The sequence below is a fragment of the Eurosta solidaginis genome, chromosome 5, assembly GCF_040869045.1.
Source record: "Eurosta solidaginis isolate ZX-2024a chromosome 5, ASM4086904v1, whole genome shotgun sequence".
NCBI lineage: Eukaryota > Metazoa > Arthropoda > Insecta > Diptera > Tephritidae > Eurosta > Eurosta solidaginis.
Window position 1 is genome coordinate 1,798,032 of NC_090323.1, and position 26,830 is coordinate 1,824,861.

Here is a 26,830-nt window from a genome sequence, read left to right on the forward strand (position 1 = left end):
TCAGATAAATGATAAAATATCACTACAACTAAATGAACATATAATTAACTGTACGACTAATTAATTGTACTGGTGTGACAAGCCATGCCCATTAGGGCTGAAAAAGTTTTCGCTACTATAAAATCTTGCCAAACGCGCAGTTTCAAAAATTAGTAAATTCAATACATCAAAGAGCAACAATATCTAAGAAAAAGATTGTAAAAAAAATAAAATGTGGCGCCTTTTATGGGCATTAACATGTCTTTATTATGTGTCCAGCTCGGGCATGCAGGATATATCGCAACAAGTAAATTTAAAATGAAGGACTCCAAATTTTTATTTTTAATTCTCGTTCATTTCGGGCGCTTGGGTGTTGTGTCAAATCCGCGTGATTGTATTTCCTTTTTCAATTGAGAAGATATTCTGGCCAGAAACTGCTCTTTGATGCCAAAGCTAGGAATTTGGTAGAAAGGCAAAGTCTGAAGTCAGCGAGGTTTGTTCGCGGAGAAAATAGTGAAGGCAACCAGACCACAAGGGCCCGTTTTATAGCATTTACAATCACTTTATCTTAAGAGTTTGCAGAGCCTGAGGCATATAGAGGTAAACCAGCGACCAGCAATAACCATAACCGTTATGAATCAAAGTGTCTTGACATCAGGTAAGACGCACCCGGCGGAACATCTCGTGATTCTCTCCAAAATGAGTTGCCAAACGGTACAATGTTTGCCCAGTTTGCGATGCAATTCACGCTGTGTTTGTTTAGGAATGTCAAAACCCATTTCACATTTGGCGCCATTTTGCAAAAGATATAACGTTTTCCAGTAGGGCGACTACTTTTATAACCTCGAATAACATTTAATTAAGTCATCATTATCTTTTTTTTCAGGCCAGTATCGCAAGTGGTAATGAGATTGTAGTGCAAACTCAAGTTAATACAGAACGCAAAAAGCGCATCGCACTTGAGCCAGCGACCAAACCACAAGTACTCTCTTTTACAGCTATGGATGTTAGCACTAACAAGGATATTGATCCAATGATCAACTATGATCCGTATAATATTATGTGCCAACATTATGGTGCATATTTTTTACCGCATCCTACCGATTGTGGTTCATACTACGTTTGTGCCTTTGGGCACATATTACAGCACAAGTGCGGACGAGGTACTGGGGGGTACTACAAGAGTCATATTTGTGAAATGCGCCCACTAGCTGAATGTTATGCAGGATCCAGCAAAGCAACGGAAGCAGAAGAGGAAGGTGAAGCTGAAGCCGTAGCATCAACCGAGAGACAATTGTCCGGTACACCTCCTAATAATGAACAGTTTACAGTTTGCTATACTCTAAGTAATGGCAAAGTTGGCCCTGTAACATGGGTACCGCAGACAATAGAAAGTGAGGAATCTCTCCACACACCGCCAACTTTGGACTCAATCGCAACTACAGGACGTGTAAATGCCGCTGATCCTGCAATACCGATATGTCCCAAGAGCGATAGAGCTTACTTTCCAAATTCCACAGATTGTAGTAAATATTTTATTTGCATAATTGGTAGGCCTGTGCTGACATCCTGCCCAGAAGGTTTATATTGGAATAAGAGGACCAAGTTTTGTGACTATCCTGTGAATGTTGAGTGTCAGCAGAATAAATTTTAGATGTTTATGCGAGTGTTAAAGTAAATAAAGAGCTCCTACTCTTCTCTTAACACTAATTTACGAAAACAAAATATCTGCTTATTATGAGTAAGTTTCGATATTTTAATACACATAAGGGTCACTCCATACCAAATAGACCAATGTCAAAAATTTCCTCATTTGATTTTTTGCGTCTAGTTGTAGTTTTGCCGATGGAAATACATATTAGCAGTACTTCGGAAACCAAAAACTTACTAATGCTTTGTTTTCACTATGTCAAAATCACTGCCATCAAATATTGACATAACTGTCACCTTGGCGATTTGGTGTCAAATGTGTTTTCATTACATATTAAAAACTGGCATGAAGTCGATATAGCAGTGTGTGCCAAAGACTGTCATCAAATTGTGGTGTCAGTCGATTGACATCCAGTTTTCACCACTGACGTCAAACGTTAAGTAAATATTTTTGACAGCGACGGGGTCATTTCGGGACTATTTCGGGATCATTTGGGTACCTACCGGCATCATTTCTGGTTGCTTTTTGGGTTCCGTCCGGGATCCCATCGGGGTCATTTCAGGACTTTTTCGTGATCATTTGGGGTACCTTCCGGCATCGTTTCTAGATGGTTTGGGGTATCCGTCCGGGATCCCGTCGGGGTCATTTTGGGACTTTTTCTCGACTAATACGGGATCATTTGGGGTACCTTCCGGCATCATTTCTAGATGGTTTTGGGTATCCGCCCGGGATCCCGACGGGGTCATTTTGGGACTTTTTCGTGATCATTTGGGGTACCTTCCGGCATCATTTCTAGATGGTTTGGGGTATCCGTCCGGGATCCCGTCGGGGCCATTTTGGGACTTTTTCTCGACTAATACGGGATCATTTGGGGTACCTTCCGGCATCATTTCTAGATGGTTTTAAGTATCCGCCCGGGATCCCGACGGGGTCATTTTGGGGCTTTTTCTCGACTAATACGGGATCATTTGGGGTACCTTCCGGCATCAATTCTAGATGGTTTTGGGTATCTGTCCGGGATCCCGTCGTGGCCATTTCGGAACTTTTTCGCGACTAATACGGGATCATTTGTGGACCCTTTCGGCATCATTTCTGGAGGGTTTTAGGGATCCGTCCGGGATCCCATCAGGGTCATTTCGGGACTTTTTCGGGATCATTTGGGGTACCTTCCGGCTTCATTTCTAGATGGTTTTGGGTATCCGTCCGGGATCCCGTCGGGGTAATTTCGGGACATTTTCGTGATCATTTGGGGTACCTTCCGGCATCATTTCTAGATGGTTTGGGGTATCCGTCCGGGATCCCGTCGGGGCCATTTTGGGACTTTTTCTCGACTAATACGGGATCATTTGGGGTACCTTCCGGCATCATTTCTAGATGGTTTTGGGTATCCGCCCGGGATCCCGACGGGGTCATTTTGGGACTTTTTCTCGACTAATACGGGATCATTTGGGGTACCTTCCGGCATCATTTCTAGATGGTTTTGGGTATCCGTCCGGCATCCCGTCGGGGTCATTTCGGGACTTTTTCGTGATCATTTGGGGTACCTTCCGGCATCATTTCTAGATGGTTTGGGGTATCCGTCCGGGATCCCGTCGTGGTCATTTAGGGACTTTTTCTCGACTAATACGGGATCATTTTGGGTACCTTCCGGCATCATTTCTATATGGTTTTGGGAATCCGCCCTGGATTCCGACGGGGTCATTTTGGGACTTTTTCTCGACTAATACGGGATCATTTGGAGTACCTTCCGGCATCATTTCTAGATGTTTTGGGTATCTGTCCGGGATCCCGTCGTGGTCATTTCGGGACTTTTTCGCGACTAATACGGGATCATTTGGGGACCCTTTCGGCATCATTTCTGGAGGGTTTTAGGGATCCGTCCGGGATCCCATCAGGGTAATTTCGGGACTTTTTCGGGATCATTTGGGGTACCTTCGCATCATTTCTAGATGGTTTTGGGTATCCGTCCGGGATCCCGTCGGGGTCATTTCGGGACTTTTTCGTGATCATTTGGGGTACCTTCAGGCATCATTTCTAGATGGTTTGGGGTATCCGTCCGGGATCCCGTCGGGGTCATTTTGGGACTTTTTCTCGACTAATACGGGATCATTTGGGGTACCTTCCGGCACCATTTCTAGATGGTTTTGGGTATCCGCCCGGCATCCAGACGGGGTAATTTTGGAACTTTTTCTCGACTAATACGGGATCATTTGGGGTACCTTCCGGCATCATTTCTAGATGGTTTTGGGTATCTGTCCGGGATCCCGTCGTGGTCATTTCGGGACTTTTTCGCGACTAATACGGGATCATTTGGGGAACCTTTCGGCATCATTTCTGGAGGGTTTTAGGGATCCGTCCGGGATTCCGTCAGGTCATTTTGGGACTTTTTCTCGACTAATACGGGATCATTTGGGGTACCTTCCGGCATCATTTCTAGATGGTTTTGGGTATCCGCCCGGGATCCCGACGGGGTCATTTTGTAACTTTTTCTCGACTAATACGGGATCATTTGGGGAACCTTTCGGCATCATTTCTGGAGGGTTTTAGGGATCCGTCCGGGATTCCGTCAGGTCATTTTGGGACTTTTTCTCGACTAATACGGGATCATTTGGGGTACCTTCCGGCATCATTTCTAGATGGTTTTAGGTATCCGTCCGGGATCCCGTCGGGGTCATTTCGGGAATTTTTCATGATCATTTGGGGTACCTTCCGGCATCATTTCTAGATGGTTTTGGGTATCTGTCCGGGATCCCGTCGTGGTCATTTCGGGACTTTTTCGCGACTAATACGGGATCATATGGGGACCCTTTCGGCATCATTTCTGGAGGGTTTTGGGGTTCCGTCCGGGATCCCGTCGGGGTCATTTCGGCACTTTTTCGGGATCATTTCGTGTACCTTCCGGCATCATTTCTAGATGGTTTTGGGTATCCGTACGGGATCCCGTCGGGGTCCTTTCGGGACTTTTTTTAGTCTAATACGGGATCATTTGGGGTGACTTTCGGCATCATTTCTGGAGGGTTCTAGGGATCCGTCCGGGATCCCATCAGGGTCATTTCGGGACTTTTTCGGGATCATTTCGTGTACCTTCCGGCATCATTTCTAAATGGTTTTGGGGGCTTCTGTTTTCGGGACTTTTTCACGACTAATACGGGATCATTTGGGGACCCTTTTGTCATCATTTCTGGAGGGTTTTCTGGATCTGTACGGGATCGTTTGGGGACCCTTCCGGCATCATTTCTGTGTGGTTCTCTGGATAGGCCTAGAATCGTGTCGTTGTCATTTCGGGTTTTTTTGGGACTATTCCGGGAACTTTTGGAGACCCTTCCAGGCGTTTCTGGATGGTTTTCGGGATCCGTCCGCGATATCGTCGGGGTCAATTCGTGGCTTTTTCTGGATAAATTCGGGATCATTTGTTGGATCCGATCAGGTTATCAGCTCATATAGATCTTTTTTTTTTACTCATTTACAAAAATAAAGTGCATTAGACAGAAAAAAATGTTTAAACAGATAACTTGTAAGCAGGATAACGTGAATAGCCCATATATTTCATTTTCTCCTTGCGGACGGTGCCGCGGGTAAAGGCTAGTATATATATAAAGAAAAAAAGAAATCACGCGGAAAGAGCAGCGCAGGCTGTTCCACTTGGCAGATACCTCGCGACATCTTTAAAATGTCCGCCACATCTTGCCATTGAGCCTCCCTTAAATTCCGGTCCCTGTATTGAGGCGAAAGAAAATTCAAGATCCTCTCCCTGACCTCTACTTCCTGCAATAGCCTCTCCGTTTGCTCGGCTGTCCATTTTGCAGTCAGTTTTCTCACCCGTTTCCTTTTATCAGTGGTACTACCGACTGGGTGAACGAAAATTGCAGAATTTGAAGCTGACTCATCCATTACGTCCTCCAACTACTCCAACCCCAAACGGCAACCCTACTCAAAAATGTCCCTATTGTAATTGGGAGTGAAATACCTTTCGTTTGATACCCATATCGGCATATCTCATGCAATTTTTTTAAATTTCGTATAGGCGGCAACCCTAAATGGCAACTCTACTCAAAAATGTCCCTATTGTAATGCGGAGTGAAATACCTTTCGTTTGATACCCATATCGGCATATCTTATGCAATTTTTTTTAAACTTCGAATAGGTGGCAACCCTACTCAAAAATGTCCCTATTGTAGTGCGGAGTGAAATACCTTTCGTTTGATACCCATATCGGCATATCTCATGCAATTTTTTTAAATTTCGAACAGGTGGCAACCCTAAATGGCAACCCTACTCAAAAATGTCCCTATTTTAATGCGGAGTGAAATACCTTTCGTTTGATACCCATATCGGCATATCTCTTGCAATTTTTTTAAATTTCGAATAGGTGGCAACCCTAAATGGCAACCCTACTCAAAAATGTTCCTATTGTAATGCGGAGTGAGATACCTTTCGTTTGATACCCATATCGGCATATCTCATGCAATTTTTTTAAATTTCGAATAGGTGGCAACCCTAAATGGCAAGCCTACTCAGAAATGTCCCTATTGTAATGCGGAATGAAACACCTTTCGTTTGATATATCGGTATAAGTCATGCAATTTTTTTTTATTTCGAATAGGTGGCAACCTTGTGAGACATTCTGAGTGGCAACACCTAAGTAGAAAGTCTTAGAAAGTGATACATTATCTCTGTGCCAAATTTCATTTAAATCGGTTGAGCCGTTCCAGAGATCGTTCGTATACAAACAAACAACAATTGTTCGTTTAATGACAGATTTGCCAGCATGTTGGCAAATCTTTTTTGTGTGTCAAACGTTTCCAACTGCGCTGGCAAACTGAAATTCGGTCGTTTTCACTTGGATGCCATTTTGTCTGACAGTGAGCTGTCAAACCTGACTGCAAACGCAACTGACACTATTTGGCGGACCGTTTTCATTATTTTGGGAACATTTGACGACATATATGCCATAATGAAAACGATGCTTAACACTTAAAAAAAAGGATGATTTATTATTGGCATCTTGGTCTCAACGAGATTTTATGATGAATTTCATATCAAAACCGATATGCATTGAACCCGACCCCCTCAGATTTTGATGAAATTTTGCATACAGGTACATTTTACCTATATAAACGCAACCTCATTTTGAGAAATTGCTTTTTTGAAAAATTGTGGGCGTGGCAAGGTGTCAAAGTTGTGAAAAATGCGTGAAAAATGACGGTAATAGGTACATTTGAGCTGTGATAACTACGGAATGGCTCAACCGATTTCAAAGATCTTGGTACCATTGTAAAGGTATTCAGATCGGCTTTTGAAAACATACACTGTAAAAAATTGTTAATACACTGAAAAAAAAATTTCTAAAATAAAATTTTGAACTTGAAAAAACTTCAAAGGCCAAGCGTTTTAAAATAAAATATATTTTTTTAGAAAGGTCTATTTAATATATATAACATATCCAAAAACTAGAATGGCAAATTTTTTTTTTTTTTTTAATTTCAAGTAAATTCATCTCTTTATTTTTGATATTGTGGTACTTTTGAGCTTTGCTAACTACGGAACGGCTCACCCGATTTCAACGATCTTAATACCATTGGAAAGGTATTCAAATCGAAAATATACACTGGAAAAAAACGATGCTAAATTTCATCAAAATCTTAGGGGGTCGGGTTGAAAATATGCCTTTTTTATAGGTTTTGATATGAAATTCATCTTATATGAAAATCGAAATCAAGTTATTTAAGATGTAGCAAAAAGGCAAAGATTTCCGTAGGGACGATTTTCAGTCTGTATTGTTTGTTAAGAGTACTTTTCTTTCGAAATCGTGGTGTAATAACCCAGCAAGAAAAGAAGCTAACTACGAACTTGCTCTGGGTTGGTTACCAATAAACCGACGAACACTATAATTTGTTTATTTTCTTTGAAAAAGCTATACATACTACCCTACAGAAAAAAATTATAAAAAAGGTAACTACTAGTTTTGCGTGACTTCGGAAATTAGCTCACTTACAATTAACTCAGGCATTAACTGGTTCGAGAGCACAAACGAACAAATAATCACACCAAGTTAATTTTAAATCAAAAGGTTATTTGTCAAAAAAAAGGTCAATATAAGAAAATGTTTGTCTTTTGACGTCGTTATGCGAGGTTTTTTTTACTTTAAAGTTTCAAATACAAAAAAAAAAATAAAATAAATATTTTCTCACCTTCGCCCAAATCTGATTTCATGCATCCCCAATAAATGCCGCAATTCAGTAAAATAGTCAACTAATAGCAAAGAGGACTATAAATTAAATTAAACGGATCGATTCACTTCATTATTTGAAGTTGACATGGAATGATCCTTATGCTTGCACACATCCAAGCGATGGTGCTTTCAATCCCGAAGAATTATTACTTTGTATTTCCGACTGCGAAAAAAAGTTGCCCCATGGTAAAATAATCAGCGACCCCAAATAATTGTTAGAGTTCAAAACTTAAACCAAAATCAGGGAGAGATATATATGGAAGGGAAAAAAATTAACGAACAAAAAGAACAAGTAAGGAAGTCTAAATTCGGGTGAAACCGAACATTACATACCCAGCTGTACAGTTGAAATGCTGTTGTTGTTTGTTTTGTGTGCTTAAAAGGGTTACAAGGCTGCGCAATGATACATATACATATAATTCTATTCTGATCTAATTTTTCGTCGAGTTATGGCTCCCGAAACATAGAAAAATTCTTAGTCATAAAAGGGGCGGTGCCACGCCCATTTTTTTAAATTTGAAGTTTTACCTATTTATTGTTATAAATCCAATTGGAAAATGAAATACCGTTAATATAAAGCTCTTTTTTGCAAAGATATAGCATATTTTATTCGTCCACGACCCTTTTAAAAATCTTTTATATAAAAGTGGGCGTGGTGCTTAACCGATTTCGTTAATTTTTCTTCAAAGCATTCCTTATAGCAAAGGCAACCTCTCTGCCGAATTTTGTTACGATAGGTTTAACGATTTTTGATTTATGATTAATAATATTTGTAAAATTGATTTTATCACAAGTGGGCGGGGCCCAAAATTCAAATTTTTATCAAGCGTCTCAATATCAGTCCAAATGTCAAATTTCAACATTCTAGGTGTATTATTTACTAAATAATCAGGTTTTTTGTATTTTCCAAAATGTTACATATATAAAAAGTGGGCGTGGTTATCATCCGATTTCGCTCATTTTAAAAAACTTGAAAAATAAATACTAAACTAAAAAAACAAACATAATTTTAGTAGCGAAATAAAAGACGCCTAAAGTAGTTCTGTAGTCACAATTAATAATCGCCCATGTCCCATGTCTTTTTACATAGAACGTAGGCTATTACTGCTTATGAACACAGTTTTATTTATTTATTTATTTATTTATTTATTTATTTAATTTAATTTCAAAAATAGTCTAATATTCTTACAGACTACTCGAGTTTGTACTTAAAAATACAAACCTTAGCAATACAATCAAAAAATTATTACACTCAACAAAGATTTGAAGGTGGTCTTTGGCAAAGAAAAGCCAAAGAATTTGAGATAGTATTGAATTCCCTCAGTGCTCTAAAAATGGGAGCGTTAGAGGCATAGAGGGTCCGGGCGCAATCAATATAAAACATATCCCAATTTCCAAGTAAGAAAGACAATAGACACATGGAGGGTGTTTGGACTGCCTTCTGGCGTCACATGCGTTTAAATTAGGCTTGGTTAGTGATAGCAGATGAAGGAAGTGCGGGTTGGAGGAGGCAGCGATCGATTGGCCCAGGGTGGCTTTCAACAATAGTTTAATGATTCTCAATACAAAGATCTAATTTTTGTAAAAACTACAGAATCCCTTCTATCATTTTTAAGCAAAATTGACAATTTTTTAAGTTTGTTTTTAAGAATGCAACTTTGTAGCCATTCAGTTTTAAATAGGCAATTAAAGATTAATTGTACTTTCATTGAAAATACGGGTCATCTAACCAAAAGTGTTTGGACATCAACAAAGTTGGGCGAAGGACGAGAACGTTCCCGCCGTAGTCTGGCTTAAACGCCGAAACTGCCCTGCTCAAAACAGTCGCTCGCCAAATTGGACGGGAGCTTATTGTGCTAACAAAAACAGCAAGAGCAATTTCGACATATTGCAAAAATAAACCTCGTGAGGTAAAGTGCGTCAACTAAAACAAACCATTTAAATTAGTGAAATATTCCCTAAACTTTTAATTCGGGATTGTATGGCATAAAATTACTATGAAGTGAAATGTGAATGAATCCCTTATGACAAACTTACCTGCCATTAACTCGATAACTCAAACAGTTGCGCTTAAGACATTCATGTTCATGTGAGTGTATTTGTCAGCTTGTCGGAAAAAATTAGACAAGCAAAGGAAATGAGATATATTGGAAACAGCAAAAGAAGAATATTAATTTATTTTCGACGTTGGAAGTATTCGATTGGCTTATCGGCAAGAAACATGGTAAAAATTAAATTAAAGCATCGTATGCCAAAGTTAGAGTGCGAACAATTTTGGAACCTATAAATGTGTCGACATATTTCGAATATAGGCAAAAATAGTTGTGAATTGGCCGTTGGTAGTCATCTCGCACAAAACACAACGGTGCAAAGGATTAACGCATACTCATTAGCTCAAATATGAAAGGTAATGGAAACAATCACATTCAAAGAAGTGTAAAATAGATTATGTGCAATAAGGATATTTTTGGGCCAACATTCAGTAATTGAAACGCAGCAACTTACTGACGCAGTTCACGTTAATCAAAAAAAAAGTTTGAAGCTGACACTGAAAACATAAATTCATATTCGCTGGGACTTAAAAAAAATAGTAATTTTTTTAGATGGAAATAAGAAAATTTAATGGGCTTTTAGACGAATGTTTAGATAGCGGCCACCGTGGTATGGTGGTAGTGTGCCACGCCTGCCACAGCGAAAATCCCGGGTTCAATTCGCGCGCAAAGCAACATCAAATACTTAAAAAAAAACAAAAGTTTTTTTTTAATTAGAAAAAAGTATTTTCAAGCCGGGTCGTCCCTCGGCAGTAATTTGGCACCACTCCGGTTGTTTTTCCGCTGTGAAAAGGTTTTCAGTGAAAACTCATTTGCCTTGCAGGTTCCGTCATGCCGATTTGTAGCACAAATCAAAGGAACACGACGCAAATTGGAAGAGAAGTTTGGCCTAAAATATTTTCGGAGGCTATCACGCCTTGCATTTATTTTTATTTTTTTTTTTATTTATTATTATAGAAAAACTGAAGAAAACTAAACATACTGGCTGGTATAACAGCACTTTCATCTCTACCAAAGGCACTTTTCGGGCAGCTTTGTGTTTATTCAGCCCAAAAACGCATTCATATTTATTTATTTGTGAAAAATTAACAAACTGTTGGATCCAACAACATAAAAAAAGTAGCTTAAACGAATTCAAAAAAATATTCTTATTTATTTTCACAGATTGTATTAAGCTCACGAGTATGGCGAAGTTGTTGCCAGCTCTAGTCGTGCTATTGACTGTGAATAATGGCGTAGTTGAAGCAATTTACACAATGAATCAAACTTGCCTTTACTATCCCCAAGGTTATATTGCAAATCCCGACGACTGTCAGGCATGGGGTTACTGCTCTGGTGGCAGCCTTAAAGTCACAGGCAAATGTGGCAAGGGCTTTCTCTATGATTCCTCGAAAGGTATTTGCAATTATGCGTCCAATGTACAATGTGGCACAACAGCAGCAGATATATGCGCTAATCTACCAGATATGGGCTTTGTTGCTGTACCAAATAACTGTAATGAATATTGCTATTGCAATAAACAAAAGATCGTCGAGTGCAACCCTTGTCCATCAAATCAACTCTACAATCCCAAAGATGAACAATGTGAATATGATTATGCGTGCCCCATCGATTCGGTTTGTCGTTTGGTACCGAATAATGCTTTTGTTGGTTCACCAAAAATTTGTGGGCAATTCATACGTTGTTTGGATGGATCTGGTACGGCACAAGCTTGTAGTAACAGTTATTATTTCAACACTTTAACGGGTAACTGTCAACCAAGTAATCCATGCGTCGCAGGTAATACACCAAGTGAGAGTTCGCCATCAACATATCCACCGAATGCCGATGAATGTAAAATATATAATACCGAAACGGGCGGTACTCAATATTTCGCCGATGGAAATACTTGTTATGGTTATTATTCATGTTCGAGTGCAACTGGCACAGGAACGTGGCGTAGTTGTCCGTTTGCCACCCAATTTGATGCCAATACAAAGCAATGCGTTACGCCGTACTCGTTTGCTTGTACTAAAAATCGTTGTGGGAATATTAATTTGCCGTTCATGACTGTGCCTAACACAAATTGCAAACGCTATTATGTATGTAACAATAATCAACAAAGTGCTACCAGTTACGAATGTCCCGCTAATTTTCCATATTTTGATGAAGTCAATCAAGGTTGCGTTGAAAAGCCGCCAAATTATCCAATTTGTGCTGCAGCTTAAGTTTAACTAACAATTATAAAATAAATAAATATTTCATACGTTGTGAAATCTGAAACATTCATATGTATGTATGTGCGTATGTATGCATATGATAATTTATATTGTATCTGATTAAGATCGCTCGAATTTTGTTGCGTTGCACAAAAGAAATGATTGCTGATGGAACACTTGTAAATTATAAAACAATTTATCTACGAAAAAAACATGTACATACATAGGTTAAAGCAAGATTTGACAGAAAATCATTTCTGATGCCTATAATTATTTAAAATAAAAAAGATTCCCTCTCTCTCATACATACATACATATACATAATTTATTATTAGAACTATTTTAAATATATCTTTAGACCGTTGGTACGGGATAAACTTGTAAGCATCGTTAAAGCTGTTATTCCTCATTAAAGACAAATCACAACATCTGCCTTCCCTCGTAACGATCAACTCAATCTACTACCACACACAGGGATGCGTATTCATAAAAATAAACGCACGTTCACTGTGCGTACGCATACATTCAAACAATTTTTACTTTGTTGCTATGGACCCACGTTATAGTTGGTTGGTTGCTGCGCTGCACAGCCGGTGAGACCAAGCCCCGGTAGCGCCATTAGCGCCATTTTGATACACGTTCTCCTAGCACCAATTAGTTATCATGTATATTAACCTACTGTGCAATGAGCTTGATTTTACTCGAGCCATGTTGTTAGTTCAATAAACCTTTTGATGTCATTTATAGAGCATTTTCATACTACTCTTAGATCGGACAGCACGAAACCGCCCAGAGTTCGGTACCTGATATTTGCTAAGCCTAAAGAGGAAATGGGTGACCTTCATGCACATGTCGTTGAAGGTGCTCCCCATTCTGTCTGAACCCACGGTATAGCGCTCAGACTTTTTATACCTTTCATGAACATGAAATGGTATATTAACTTTGGTCCGATGTTTGTAACGTTGAGAAATATATAAGATAGACTCACCATTAAGTATACCGAATTGAGCAGGGCGGCGAACTGAGTTGATATAGCCATGTCCGTCTGTCCGTCCGTCTGTCTGTTTGAACGCAAACTACTCCCTCAAATTTTGAGATATCTCAATGAAATTTCGCACAAGAATGTATTTTTGTATTGTATTAGACATCTGTCGGATCCGGTAGGATCGGACCACTATAACATATATATCCCATACAACCGATCGTTCAGATAGAAAGATTTTTAGCTATTTCTCCCTTAGTTTCCAATATAAAAACGTGAAATTTGGCGATATATATTCTAATATATAATAGAAGATTTCCTGTAAAACTCATTTCGATCGGAGCTATATATAATATATATCCCATACAACCGATCGTTCAGATAAGGGGCTTTTTTGCCATTTTTTATTTTATATTTATGTTAAAAATCGTTTAGGTATGTACATCTGTTCACTATTTATTTCTTATCTTATACGTCCGATTATTTGGAGATTACGAACGGGATAAGATTATTGTTCAGTCCCATTCATGAAAGGTATGAAGTCTTCGGCACAGCCGAAGACAGTCGCGTCTTACTTGTTTTAATTGCCTAATTGTATTGTAAATGTCCAAACAAAAAAAGAAAATGTATTGTAAAATGTTTGTATGTGGGTGTGAAAAGTCTAAAACAGGCGTGCGTTTATACGGGACAGAATCAGTACCCCAGTACCTATCAGAAGGCAGAGAAACTAATAACACTAGAACGGCATTTATTCGTAAGAATAATTCACCGCTGTGTTTTTTGATTGAGTAAATACTGGTTTCCAGATAGAGGAAGCGCTTTAATCTTCCAATACACAAATGTGCTAACTAGTTGCTTGATAAATGCAGATATTTCGTTTTATCCTTATTCACTATCGAATTCATCAAGCAAACCTTATAGCGCCGCTGTTCAGACCGATTATGTTAATGTTGACAGCAAACGGCAGTAATTGCATGTTGTTGTTATTGTGTAAACATTGCTTCGTGCCATTCAATAGGTGCAACTACTCACAAATTTTTATCAAAATCCTATAACGGGAATCGGAAGAAGCTTGCATTTTCAACAAGGGTAGACCATAGGGATTCTGCTGTTGGAGGCTGTCATGTGTGGTTGGTGTCATGTGTGGACACATCAGAAGCAGGTCATACATCACCTAAATATGTCAGAGTCGATTCGCGATAAGTAAGAGTTAAACCTGTTACAGTATCCAGAGCGAAACTAGCCAAAGGAAGGACCAGTTACTTTGGCTAGTTTCGCTCTGGATACTGTAACAGGTTTAACTCTTACTTATCGCGAATCAACTCAGACATATTTACGTGACGTAAAGTGACTCGTCCTTCCTTGGAATTCAAGGGGTTGTGTAGCGCAATATATAGCTTCTCCAACCCAATTGTCAACCTCACCTTCGAGCGGCGAATCCCGTTTCACTAACAGACTAGGCTATGGCGACCCCAAGCTCCTCATAGAACTCGGGGGTGGGGAGCGAGATATGGCCTGAAGGTTTAATGTGGCCATATATGTAAATCGTTCCCGAGATGGTCGGGCAGGCACCTTAATGGTGCTGTGTTACTGGAGCGTACCGGACCTGTATCCGGCAAAAGTCCATCACATCGATAACACTCCCCAAAGCCTTCGGAGAGAAACCTTATCGCTACAACAACAACAACAACTAGTCCTTCCTTAGTAGTCTGTTTTCTAGTTACTCCTGCAAGAGGTTGGCGCTTAACCGCACAAACGAATTTGGCCGTTTAGTAACAAGTCACAAGAGTTATCCCAGCATCAAGGGAGGCCAAGTCTTTTTCCACCTGCCTCTCCCAACTAAGTTTAGATATGACCCTTCCTCTGCTTCCATATTGCAGTGTCGATTGAAATGCTTTCCTAGCCGATGGTCTTTGTCCGATCAAATAACATGATTCGCTTCACTATCTTCATATCTGCGTAAAGCTCATACAGATAATCATTACGCCTATATTAAGTGAATTGTAGACTTCAATTTTTGTTTGTCGAGAGAGAATTTTAGGAGAGCACTTATTGGAAAGAGTTATTCTGCTGCTATAATTATCTTCTTCTGCATTAAATTAACGAAATCGAACGACTGGGTGTCGCGCTGTCTGAAGTGTTGCTCGACGTTATTTGGCCGAGCCTTATTTACTTTGCACGGAACTTAAATTCTGAACGCCGCCCCGTAAGGGTATTTATCGACTTAGTGTGGATTAGGCTCAAAGCCTCCTCGTACTTTTCTGGCTTTTCTGGATCAAACAGCTCCAAGAAGTCCTTGGTAGTTTTGACTGAGCTGGCGATGTTACTCAACGTCGTTTTCTACTGTCATGTAAGTTTTGCCGTTAAATAAAATTCAAACACGGCATATAGACAGGACCTTGTGTGCTTTATCAAGATCGCCTTTCTTGTTAATTGGGTACAGGACATTAAAGTTCCAATAGTCAGAAATTTACTCGTCCAGCCATATTCTGCATAGAAGTTGTTACATACACCATGCTCTTCGCCTCGTATTTGACTAGCTCCTTAGGCAATCCATCAGCGCACTCGGCTTCATTTTTTTTAAGGTAGATATTTCTCTTTTTACTCTGTCATAGTCGGGTGGGGGAACATAAATTCCGTTATCAACGATTGTACCTGTCATTCATCTTCACTGGACACTTTAACTGCTTTGCATCATAATCTGAGCAATGTCTGGACATCGTTTACCAGAACGTCGTTTGGTATTTCCCGGGGTTGAAAAATTCCTTTTGTCAAAGAATTTCTCGATAAATTTTGCTAGCTTTATTTATGCAAATTCAAATTTTATATTTTTATATAATTTTTAGTTGGTTGATTAAAAAAATAATGCAGTTTCGCCCATGAGAAGTTATTGAAACTTTGGGATACGATATCATCATAAATTAGCGCTTAACCCCCAAGTGGTTTGGCCGATCCATAACAACTCACACCAGCTATCCAAGATTCATGATAACTGACACAAGTCGGCAGCGCCAAAGGAGCTCAAATCTTCCTCCACCTGCTCTCCCAATACACTGGAGGTCTCTCTCTTCCTCTGTTTGCAAATGTCGGTGCCGTTGAAAATACTTTCTTTCCCGGTGCGTCTTCGTCCATTCGAATAACATGACTTTTACGAACAAAATCATAACTTTTTCTGATAACTTCGGCAAATATTCTATACGAATCTTAATCGAACAAGAACATAACATTTAAGGTAGAACTGTTCGGAAACCGAACCCGAACTCAATATACGGTCAAACTTTATCTTATAAGTAAAATTTGAGCGCATTCGATTCACTTATCACAATAATCTAATATATGCAGGCTTCCGCGCTGTAGAGTGATCCTTACTTGGGAGCAAAGAATTATGCTTGTATAACCACTTCGTGTAACGACAGTATGTATCTTATCACTTAGTTTCTTAATGCCGATATGGCAAATCTGACATAAAATGTTTAATATATTGGCGCATGGGTTAGGTGCGTGTATTTGGGGCTCAAGTGAGTACAAAGCATCATGGGTACAAACAACTAAGTAGGGACGTGAAGGATACAGCTGAGCTAAACTCTTCCTTTATTTAACACACGCAATATGTTTACTTCGTCACTTACTGAGACGCTTTGACTTCATTGTGTTTGGCATAAATGGCTGCTTTGGTTTCAGCCTAAGAAAACATTAGATAGATAGTTGGCCTTATCAAATCCTCTCGCTCTTCATAATTAACTTTCAATAACAGAAATAAAAAAAATAACGTACAAACTCTTTTGGGAATTAATTTCCGCTTTTACTGGTTGTCTTTTGCTATAGCTCATTTTAACAGCCATATTCTATGATCTTATAAAAATTTTTTTACAAATTTAAGTAATTTGTACATTAGGGACTTCCATTTCCAGAATTTTTATTCAATCCTATATTCATATCAAGTCTGATATTTATAAATGTTCTATATATTTTATTAGTTGAATTTATTACATAAATTTTAATATGTGCGCAATTTGAATTGCACCGTTATACCAGTTTCACGCATAAACTTAATGGAATCTGAATTTCGCTAAGTGAAGTAATTAGTTTTTCAATTTTATACTGGACCACTTGCGTCATTAACGAATATCTGTCTGTAGCCCCAAAAAAATATTACGCTTTTTTACAAAAAAAAAAATATTTAAAATCCAAAACACCGAACAAAACCGAATACACATTTTCATAATTGTAATCAGCAGAAGGCAATTATATTTCAGAATAGGTAGCTGGATTTCAGAAATTGTCATTTAGATTTAAAAGCAACTAGTTGGATTTCAGAATGTGTTAATATGAATTCAGAAATGGGAAACGGGGTTCAAAAAGTCAAAGTTTTTTACGGAATAGTTAATTTAATTTCGTAATGTGTCAATTGGATTTCAGAAATAAGCAATTCAATTTCAAATTTCGTATCTATTTTTTCTGAAAAATAATTGGCATTTCTGATTTCAATTTGGATAATGAGATAATAAAGAATTTGTCGTTTGTATGAAAACTTTAGTTCAATAAGCGCTTTAATGCTAAAAAATTTACAAATTTTTTTTACTAACCCTCTGCGTGAGTTTGATTATTATCTTTTATATCTGATTGTACTGCAATATCTTTAGCTGTCGGCCGATTTCTGTCTGTTATCGGTTTTAATACAAATAAATAAAATATCACAGATCAAAAACTGTTAACCGAAGGGCAAATGATTCCAATGACAAGGGGTTTTAAAATATCAAATTTCTTCCTTGAGGTAACTTTTTTATAAATAAATTTTGATTTTTGGCGACCTTTAAATTTAACAATTATTTCTTCAAACTGGCTCTAGGTCAATAAATTAAACAAGTTGTTGTTGTTTTTGTTCCAATATATTACGATCTCCAACGGAGATCGTCATCGGGGACTACAATAATAAATAAATAAACACTTTATTTTACACAATTTATCACAGGCAAATTTATATATATGTATGTATAAACATATTAGCATTACTGCAAACATACATACATGAGTTCAGATGTTAGGTGTTTATACATACATATATATAAATTTGCCTGTGATAAATTGTGTAAAATAAAGTGTTTATTTATTTATTATTGTAGTCCCCGATGACGATCTCCGTTGGAGATCGTAATATATTGGAACAAAAACAACAACAACTTGTTTAATTTATTGACCTAGAGCCAGTTTGAAGAAATAATTGTTTTTTATAAATATTTACACACCAAATTTTTTTCCGTACTCTTCAAAAATAAAAATATTTAAAAAAATATTTCCAACGTTTCCTTTTTAAAATTTTTTTATGTACGATTTTTTTACTATTGCCCTTGGGTTGGTGCTTATTTGAGTTTTGAAATTGTTTTCTATACCAATTCTTGTTCTTTGCATAACCTTTTCTACCTTCTTGATACTAATTTTAAACTACACTTTCTCGAAACGTTGAGGTGCAACATACTTATTTCAAATATATTGACATTGAAAATCCAGTACAGAGAGCAATTCGAAAAAAGGTGAAAATGAAGGGCTTTCCCTGAAGTGCTGGTAGTATTAGTAACAACGGAGTTATGTCATGTTGTTCGGAGAACGAAAAATTACACTGAAAATGGCGCAACGCCGAAACCAAATTTGACAAGAGATGACGGAAAATCTATGCAATAAACATACATCAATTTTCTACCCTGTTGAAAAACCAAGAAAAAAAGAGGGGGTAATTTCACTTTTAAAATGCCATATCTGCTTGCAAAGAATGTGGAAACTGAACATTTTTAGCTTCTCCTGTCAAACATCCATTTATTGGACTCTTGCTAAATATAACACACCCTAATATTTATATATAAATTTATGAGTATTTAAGATGAACGTAAAATTGTAAAGCATTTCAGTTAATGAATTAAAGCATTATTGCAATAAATATTATTACAGGAAACTCTGGAGCACTAAAAATATGAATAAACGTATGTATGTATGTGTTTGCTATGATTCTCCATTTAGCTAAGGTTTTTTGAAGAACGGAGAAAACATTATGAGAACGCATTAAATTGTACGCTTTCTTTAAACAAATAAATTCGTTCTTAATTTTAAACAGCACTAAGTATTTTGGCAGTTTACATTATCACCGCCGTAAGCGCCGATGAAAGCGAACCAAATATTGAAGAGATATGCCGATTTGTGGCGCCAGGCACCACCATTCTACGTCCCAACACATGCGAACAATGGGTGCGTTGTCCAACTGCATTTGGAGCTGCTGACTATGATGATGGGTCATGTGTTTATGGTTTATATTTCAATAAGGATACTGGACGATGTGAAAGCATTGAGAATGTCAACTGTCCGTACGAATCAAATATTGTGAAAAATAGATGCGCTTCCAAAAAAACTGGCAGCTTCCTTCCTCATCCCACTAACTGCAAAAGTTATATATATTGTCAAAATGGAAAGGAAATAAATGCGACTTGTCCCAATAACTTAATCTATCATCCAACAAAAGTAGCATGCGTTTATGCTAAACAATATGAATGCGAATTGAAGACGTTTCCCGCTAATGCCAACCCAATTTGCAAAGCTATACCCAAAAATAAGATCTTGGCAGATACTAAGGATTGCACAAAATACTACAAATGCAATAAAGACCAACAACTTGTAAAGTTGGAGTGTGCTGAAGGTCAATCATTTGATTATGTTAGTTCAAAGTGCGTAACACAAAAGTCTGCGATCTGTCATCCATTAGCACCAGAACTAGAACCGGAATCAGACGTATGTGGCAACGCAGATAATGTTCATATCGGATATATTGCTGATGAGAAATCGTGTAGTCATTATTATATATGCAACAAAAGAGCTAATGGAAGACCGGATCGCAAACCGTTGCATCTCAAATGTCAAAATGAGCATTTCTTCGATATAAATACTTGGTCATGTCGTGATCGTTTGAGAGTCCAATGTTATTTAGATCGTTGTGAAGGCATAGAGAATGGGTATGTAAATGTGGCAGGTGATTGTACGGCTTATGCGCATTGCAAAAATGGTGTTACCATTAAAAGAGGCAAATGTGGTGAGGGCTTTAATTTTGACGAACGCTTGCAGATTTGCTCTCAGCAAAATATTAGCTATGTTGCTTGTAAGTCTTAAATTATGAAAGGCACTACAAACAATTATGCAATAACTTTCAATAAAATAAAAATAATTTTTAACAAAAACTGCCACTGTATGTATTAACTTTCTTGTGTATGGAAAAGCAGAAATTAATTAATTATAGGGAGCAGTGTTCGAAGATTGCTCTTCATAGATAGCGTAGAGCTCATTAATATTTGCGAAGAAAAACCCAATTCAAGCACATTCAATTGGCAAAAACATACTTGAAGAATCTTATCGCATTTAAAAAAATAATAATAATTACTGTCTTCTAATCAACAATGACGTAGCAAATACACTTTTTTTATCATGCGTTTAGAAAAAAATCCTAAAAATAATTTCACAACTGAATAGGTTAACAACAGACATTACTTTCCTACAAATAGGCTACCGTTATACAGCATGAATGTTGATGCTGGTACCACCCAGTTATTTGACAATCAATTCCATCAGCAAATCAAGTTAACCTATCATATTTTCTCTTACTTTTACTGTTGCTCAACCGTTTACTCTTATACGTTTCCAATAGTAGGGGGACTCGTTAAAGCATATAAATTTATAAGGTGTAAAATTATATCCATTTACATACGCTGTTATATGAACGCACTTAGTAATATTCTTGATAAACTTAATTTTCCATCAGCTGTATTATTGCCAAAAAAAATTTTAATTGCTATACAAATTAAAAAATGCCAAGATTAAGTGAAAAATCAAAACTAAAACATCTTTACTAAGAAATTCTTTTCAATGACTTGCTGATGTCGGAGATTTGTGATGAAAAGGACCGGCAATTATGTTTGCAAGGTTGCATTCCTTTGAGTTTATCGCGTTTACACCATGAAATGTGCGCGTAAATTTATACAAATTGTGTAAGTGATTTTTCATACAAAATTTGACAGTTCGTTTACGCACTATATAAATTTATACCTTTACACACTTTATAAGGCATTTATAAGGTTAAATGAGTCCCCCTAGTATCTAAATTTTTTATCGATGTGTTGGTCTATACCTTAGCTGTTAACTGTACAGTTAATTTATTTATAATTAAAACTAAATTTTTTTTTTATTAAAAACTTCTTAAAAACTGATTTTATATTATAAATATCAATTCAGTAAAATTTACTCAATTGTACTGGCTTCGTAGATTTTATAATCACAAATTTATTCATTTGAATATAATTTCGAGGCAGTTTAAGTCATTTAAGGGCATTCATCCCAGCTTGTAAAGGCTTTATACTTAATCTTGATCAGAGCTGTTCAAAATGTTTATATTAAAGTGCAAATCATACGCATACAAAATTATATGTGCACTCAAACTTTATTAAATAAAAAAAAAAATTTTTTTCAAATTAATTAATAAATTTTGGATTAAAAGTTTTCTCAGTGGTACAATATTTTTCAAAAATTGTTGCGTGCCATTTGTTAGTGTAACTTTGAATATCATACTGAAGTGCCTTGGCTTCATATGGAAATGCTTTTTCTTTGCATTTTCATATGAAAATTTTTTTATATTCAAAATGTGAATTTGTATCTGTGCCTATTCTTCAGAGCAAAACAGAAACAAAAGTGATCTTGATAAATAAATAATGTTATCAGCTTTACAGATCAAATGTCAAGTTTTTAGAAAAATTTAAATGCGATTTGGTTGTAAAAGAATTGAAAAAATTATTCAATTCATTGACGACAAAGTGCTCTAGATCAAATTATAGTATACTTAACTTTGTATTTTTTTGACATCGAATTCAAAGTAGAGAAAGGATACTCGTGTTGAGTATCGGGCAGCTGAAAATAATTAAGTTTCAAAACTGCATAGACAAGACAAACGTCGTATACATAGCACAAAAGCTTCCAGGTTTTGCTTCAAATTTATAACCATGAATGATTTTAGTCAATGCTGTTTAATGGAAATATTGCCGTTGTACGTGCGGAGCAGGTCAGCAGATTCGGATTCAGCACGTCAAAGTTATTGTCAGTGCCGTGACAAAGTACTCATGCAATGAGAATCAACACCTTTTCTAGTTATAATAAAACAATTTAAAAAAAATGTTTAAGTTAAATGGTTTTATTGAAAACAATACTTACATGAAGTAATAATAATACTAGAAGCTAGAAAATAATTAGGTAGGTCCTAGGTACTAGTAATCACGCTCCTCATCAATCTAGAGCGTTGCTCAGACAATTAAATAAAAGCGTTAGGCGCGTGAAATTTCTAAAAAGTGAGGCGTAGCATAACCTGATTAAGGTTCAGTTGGTCTTATATATGACTATCAATAGAAATTTAAAGCGTCCAACGCTTTTATTTAATTGTCTGATCAACGCCTTAGATTGATGAGGAGTGTGATTACTAGTTTTTCTAGCTTTTAGTATTATTATTACTTCATGTAAGTATTGTTTTCAATAAAGCCGTTTAACTAAAAGGTTTTTTATATTATTTTATTTTCAAGTTTTTAGTCTTTATTTAATTGCCCATTATTTCTCATTCTATTTAGTTCATTTAGTGACTCATTATTACAAGGACTCTTTCCTGACAATTTATTACAATCTAAGTCCTCAATACATAATCCTTCCAAAGACTTTACTCGACTCGGCTTAACCAAAATATTCTCGGGCTTGATTTGGTTGAGCCGAAAACTAAAATGGACCTAGAGGATGACACCTGAACATCCTTCTGGCGAATTGGCGGAGTTGAGACGTGTAATGCTTCCTTAAACTGGATTTAGGGAAAGGTTAACACTCCCAACAGGAAGTATTGTGAATTAAAATGGTGTTACAGAATATAACTGCTAAACAAAAGTTGGAATAGCGCGAACTAACGGAACAAAAATAACGGGACGTACAGGGATAACGAAAAACACATGGCGGCACACCATATATTGAAACAAAAACAAACATATATATATACATTAAAATAAGAGAAATTCTCGTAATTGGTGAGGTGCGGGAGTAACTGAAATCCCCCCGTCCCTCCCCCTCCAAAAAAAAAAATCTTCTAATGAGAAGATTTTAGAACTTGTGTTGTCGCTCCATGAGACGAACACTTTTATTGCTCTCTGGTTGTCTGAGAAGATATTTCTATCCGAGGTGATCTAACAGCTTACTGTTTTCCACCTTCTCCAGCCTAAACTTACCACCTTACACTTACAACTTAAACGCACCAGCGCACTAATTTGGCTAAAAAGATTGATGAAACGCTTGTAAAAAATGTTTCGTGCCTAAATAGTAATTAACTTGTAAACAATTACACATACATACATATTTGATATGTCGCTGATGTTGTATAAGATATAGTCGCAATATCGCCGTTGTGTAGCTATTTAAGGAATATTCACTGACAATGAATCAATCTCAAAGACCTTCAACTTGTTCTTGCCACTCTAACGGTGGCAATATATTATCAAAATTGTTAGCTTCTGCCTCGTAACACACAAAGTTTGATTGCTTTTGTACTTCTGTTTCATTATCAAAGGTAAATTGTATTGGGACAATGTAAAATACGTAGATTTGAATGAGCGATAAACCCTGCAAGTTTTTGCATATTTAAGAGGCTCGAACCACCAAAATAGACATCATTGGAACATCACTTTTGACACTACGTAGAAGCAATAGCGGTACAATAACCTCACTGGCGAAAAAGCGAATCGTAGTACATCGAGCACCTTCGAGGATTTAAATTCAATCATGGACAAGAGTAAGCCCCCTAAAACTTGATTATAAATTTTTTTGTTTGTTTTTTTTTTTTTTTGTATATTTTTCATATATTTTAATTTTTGTTTAGCAACGATCCGTATTTTATTAGCCACCACTGTCGTTGCTTGGGTAAACGCAGAGAGCGAATACTTGTCTGTGCGTGATATTTGTAGCCGCATGCCAGCCGGCATATTTATTCTACGCCCAAATTCTTGCAACAATTGGCTACAATGTCCCACATCACCCGACGCTCAGGACTACGACGAAGGTTTCTGTGCTTATGGTCTATATTTTAATAAGGACTCAAATCGCTGCGATTCTATTGAGAATGTTTCATGCCCCTTTGAAAGTACACAAACTAAACCAGAAAATCGTTGCGCCACGGCAAAAGATGGCGCCTTCTTGGCAGATCCAGAAAATTGCAATGGCTTTGTCTTTTGCGCGAATGGTGAGGAGACACGTTCAAGTTGTCCCAAAGGATTATTATTTCATCCTAGTAAATCAGCTTGCGTTTATCCGAAAGAATATAAGTGCCCGAAAAAATCCGAAAATATATCAGCAGATCCTATCTGCAATTCTATAGCTACTGGCACGATCTTTGCAGATATAACCGATTGTACCAAATATCATCAATGTACCAATGGCGGCAAACTCGATTCATTGCAATGCGCAGATGGTCAGGCATTCAATCATACAACCTTGAAGTGTGTACCCCGAAAAGCGGCAGTTTGTCATCCCTTAGCACCAGAATTGCAACCCGAGTTGGAAGTCTGTGGCACAGAAGGAAATATCCGTGTCGGCTATATTGCTGATGAGGCATCCTGCAGTGGATATTACATATGCGCGAAAGAAGACGACGGCAAGCCTGATCGCAAGCCGACACATCTAAAATGTCAAAACGGCTACTTCTTCGATAGTAATACTTGGTCGTGTCGCGATCGTTTGAATGTCAAGTGCAACTTGGATCGTTGTGAGGGCATGGATAATAAGTATGTCAATGTTGCGGGTGATTGCGGGGCTTATGCGCGTTGTAAGAACGGTGTCACAATCAATACTGGCAAATGTGAATCGGACTATTTCTTCGATGAGCGTACTCAGGGTTGTACACCACACAAAATTAGTTACATAGCTTGTGCGGCCTAAGTTCTTTTTATTATTTTAGCTAAAAAAAAAGGATCACTGACTTATGTATGTAAGTAAATATTTGATGCCTTTTTCTAAGTGCAAATATACCATAAGTCGGTAACAAAATATTTTTAAAATTTTCTTTTTTTGTGCATGGGAAATTTTCTACAGACTAAGCAATTCAAATGAATAATAACAGCCTATGCTTCACCCCAAATCTGCTACAACTTTAAGCAATTTCTGCTGGTGACTCATAACAAATAGCGACTTCCATAATTATAAGTGCAGCAGTAGGTCGAGAGTCGGGAAGCATTTGTGTTTTAACGGCTAAATGTTGTGATTAAAAATCATAATAAAGCTCTCAGAGGAAAATCGATGAAAATACAAAAAAAAATATAGTTTATATAAGGATTTTGAATTATCGAAAGGTTCCGTTTGCTATCTTTTTTATTTGTTAAAAGAGGCCTTACCTTCAGTTTAATCCAGTGTCTTTGGCATAAAGAATGGAAATTCGAGGGCGGCCATAGAGTTTTTCAACTTAGTTACTCGGGTAAGCAATCAATTACTACATAAAACCTTTGAGGAGTGTTACTGCCGTTGAACAAACAAGCGGAACCTCGCGTCACAGAAAAGTATTCATATTCAGTGGAGAGGCTTCAATATATTTCCTTATGAACCAAGAAGTGCTGCAGTAAGTAGAAACATTGGATTAAGTCCAATAAAAATTAGTAAATATTCGAATTCCATGTCCTGGATTTTGCACTGCAATTGAGATATGCCACGTACAAAAATTCAGTCTCTTGTGAAGAACAGCTTACGTTTTTTTATGTTCTATTATTCGAGGGCATGATTGGTTTCGTCGCGTATCGAAATATGCCCATCTTCTGCTCACGGCCTTTGTCTACCTAAGAACGTGTAATGTGCTTATACAATAGACAGCTGATGAGCTCTCCACTATCGCCCCATATCTGCTTTCTGAGAGCAATCCGCAAGAACAATGTAAACGAGCAAAGGGAGTACGGAAAACGGTTGAGAACAAGAGTAATAAATGACATAGAAACAACTTTTGGCAACTACTGTTTCCTTTGGCTGAGTATGCAATTGCGAAGTAAAGTCTGCCCTCGACAATCTCCTTATTATCACATCGGTCCTGATATATACCGAGGAATTATTTTTCTGCTGAAGAGAAGATGGCACTTGCAATATTCGATAATAAAGTTCTCTACAAGGTATAATAAATTTTGCGTTGTGCCAACGGCGAGTATCAATCTGATGAGAAATCGTACTTTTCACGTGAATTTTTTTATAAATAAATTCTACTTAAAATTGCAGTTCGCCTAGTGTGTAACTACTTACATTCCGAAATGCACTTAAAAACGCCAAAAATGCCATAATTTGCGACTTAAGCTTGTTATGATAAGTTTAATTGAATTTTTATCACGTTCAAAGAGGAAATAATAATTAATTCATAACTGTACCGAATTTTAATTTCCAACTTCTTATCTTTTAAATTTTGGTGCCATATTCATTTGTGTTTATCATTTTTTTGTTTCTACGAAATTACAAAAAAAATATTATTAGTCATTACTTGTTGAACTTTTGATAGAAATATGGTACATTGTTGGCTTTGTTGTTGTTAATATTGGTGTAGTCGCAAAAACAGTCCCCGTAGGTTAGAAGACTGTTGTAGATGTCGGCAGTCCTTTGTCGGATATGAATCTGGCACGCTCCGGTTCTAGCATTTTATATTACCCGACTGCCTTAGGAATGTGT

General features: G+C 37.3%; 4 protein-coding genes across 5 annotated transcripts; all 4 read left to right on the forward strand.

Moving 5' to 3' along the window:
- Positions 1-211: 211 nt before the first annotated feature.
- Positions 212-1,633, forward strand: obst-F (obstructor-F). Its single transcript, XM_067789327.1, has 2 exons — positions 212-286; positions 866-1,633. The coding sequence occupies exons 1-2, from the start codon at positions 212-214 to the stop codon at positions 1,631-1,633; spliced, it is 843 nt and encodes a 280-aa protein (XP_067645428.1).
- Positions 1,634-10,131: 8,498 nt separating this feature from the next.
- LOC137233784 (peritrophin-44) lies at positions 10,132-12,420 on the forward strand. The gene is made up of 2 exons (XM_067757145.1): positions 10,132-10,269; positions 11,078-12,420. The coding sequence occupies exons 1-2, from the start codon at positions 10,263-10,265 to the stop codon at positions 12,118-12,120; spliced, it is 1,050 nt and encodes a 349-aa protein (XP_067613246.1). The 5' UTR covers positions 10,132-10,262; the 3' UTR covers positions 12,121-12,420.
- A 6,589-nt stretch (positions 12,421-19,009) lies between these two features.
- LOC137252477 (peritrophin-48-like) lies at positions 19,010-20,248 on the forward strand. The gene is made up of 2 exons (XM_067788233.1): positions 19,010-19,068; positions 19,200-20,248. The coding sequence occupies exons 1-2, from the start codon at positions 19,059-19,061 to the stop codon at positions 20,240-20,242; spliced, it is 1,053 nt and encodes a 350-aa protein (XP_067644334.1). The 5' UTR covers positions 19,010-19,058; the 3' UTR covers positions 20,243-20,248.
- A 3,531-nt stretch (positions 20,249-23,779) lies between these two features.
- LOC137251804 (peritrophin-44) lies at positions 23,780-25,443 on the forward strand. 2 transcript variants are annotated; one of them, XM_067786670.1, is made up of 3 exons: positions 23,780-23,933; positions 24,021-25,124; positions 25,229-25,443. In XM_067786670.1, exons 1-2 carry the CDS (start codon positions 23,924-23,926, stop codon positions 25,073-25,075), a joined length of 1,065 nt encoding a protein of 354 aa, XP_067642771.1. In that variant the 5' UTR covers positions 23,780-23,923; the 3' UTR covers positions 25,076-25,124; positions 25,229-25,443. The 2 variants fall into 2 exon arrangements, with proteins under 2 accessions (XP_067642771.1, XP_067642772.1); XM_067786671.1 differs by lacking the exon at positions 25,229-25,443 and having other exon boundaries at positions 23,788-23,933; positions 24,021-25,185.
- The last annotated feature ends 1,387 nt before the right edge of the window (positions 25,444-26,830 follow it).

Bases quoted from the DNA above. Each gene is read 5' to 3' on its own strand.
- obst-F (XM_067789327.1), top strand. From the start codon at position 212: ATGTGGCGCCTTTTATGGGCATTAACATGTCTTTATTATGTGTCCAGC. The intron at 287-865 runs GTAAATTTAAAA...CTTTTTTTTCAG, and splicing joins TGCAGGATATATCGCAACAA to GCCAGTATCGCAAGTGGTAA.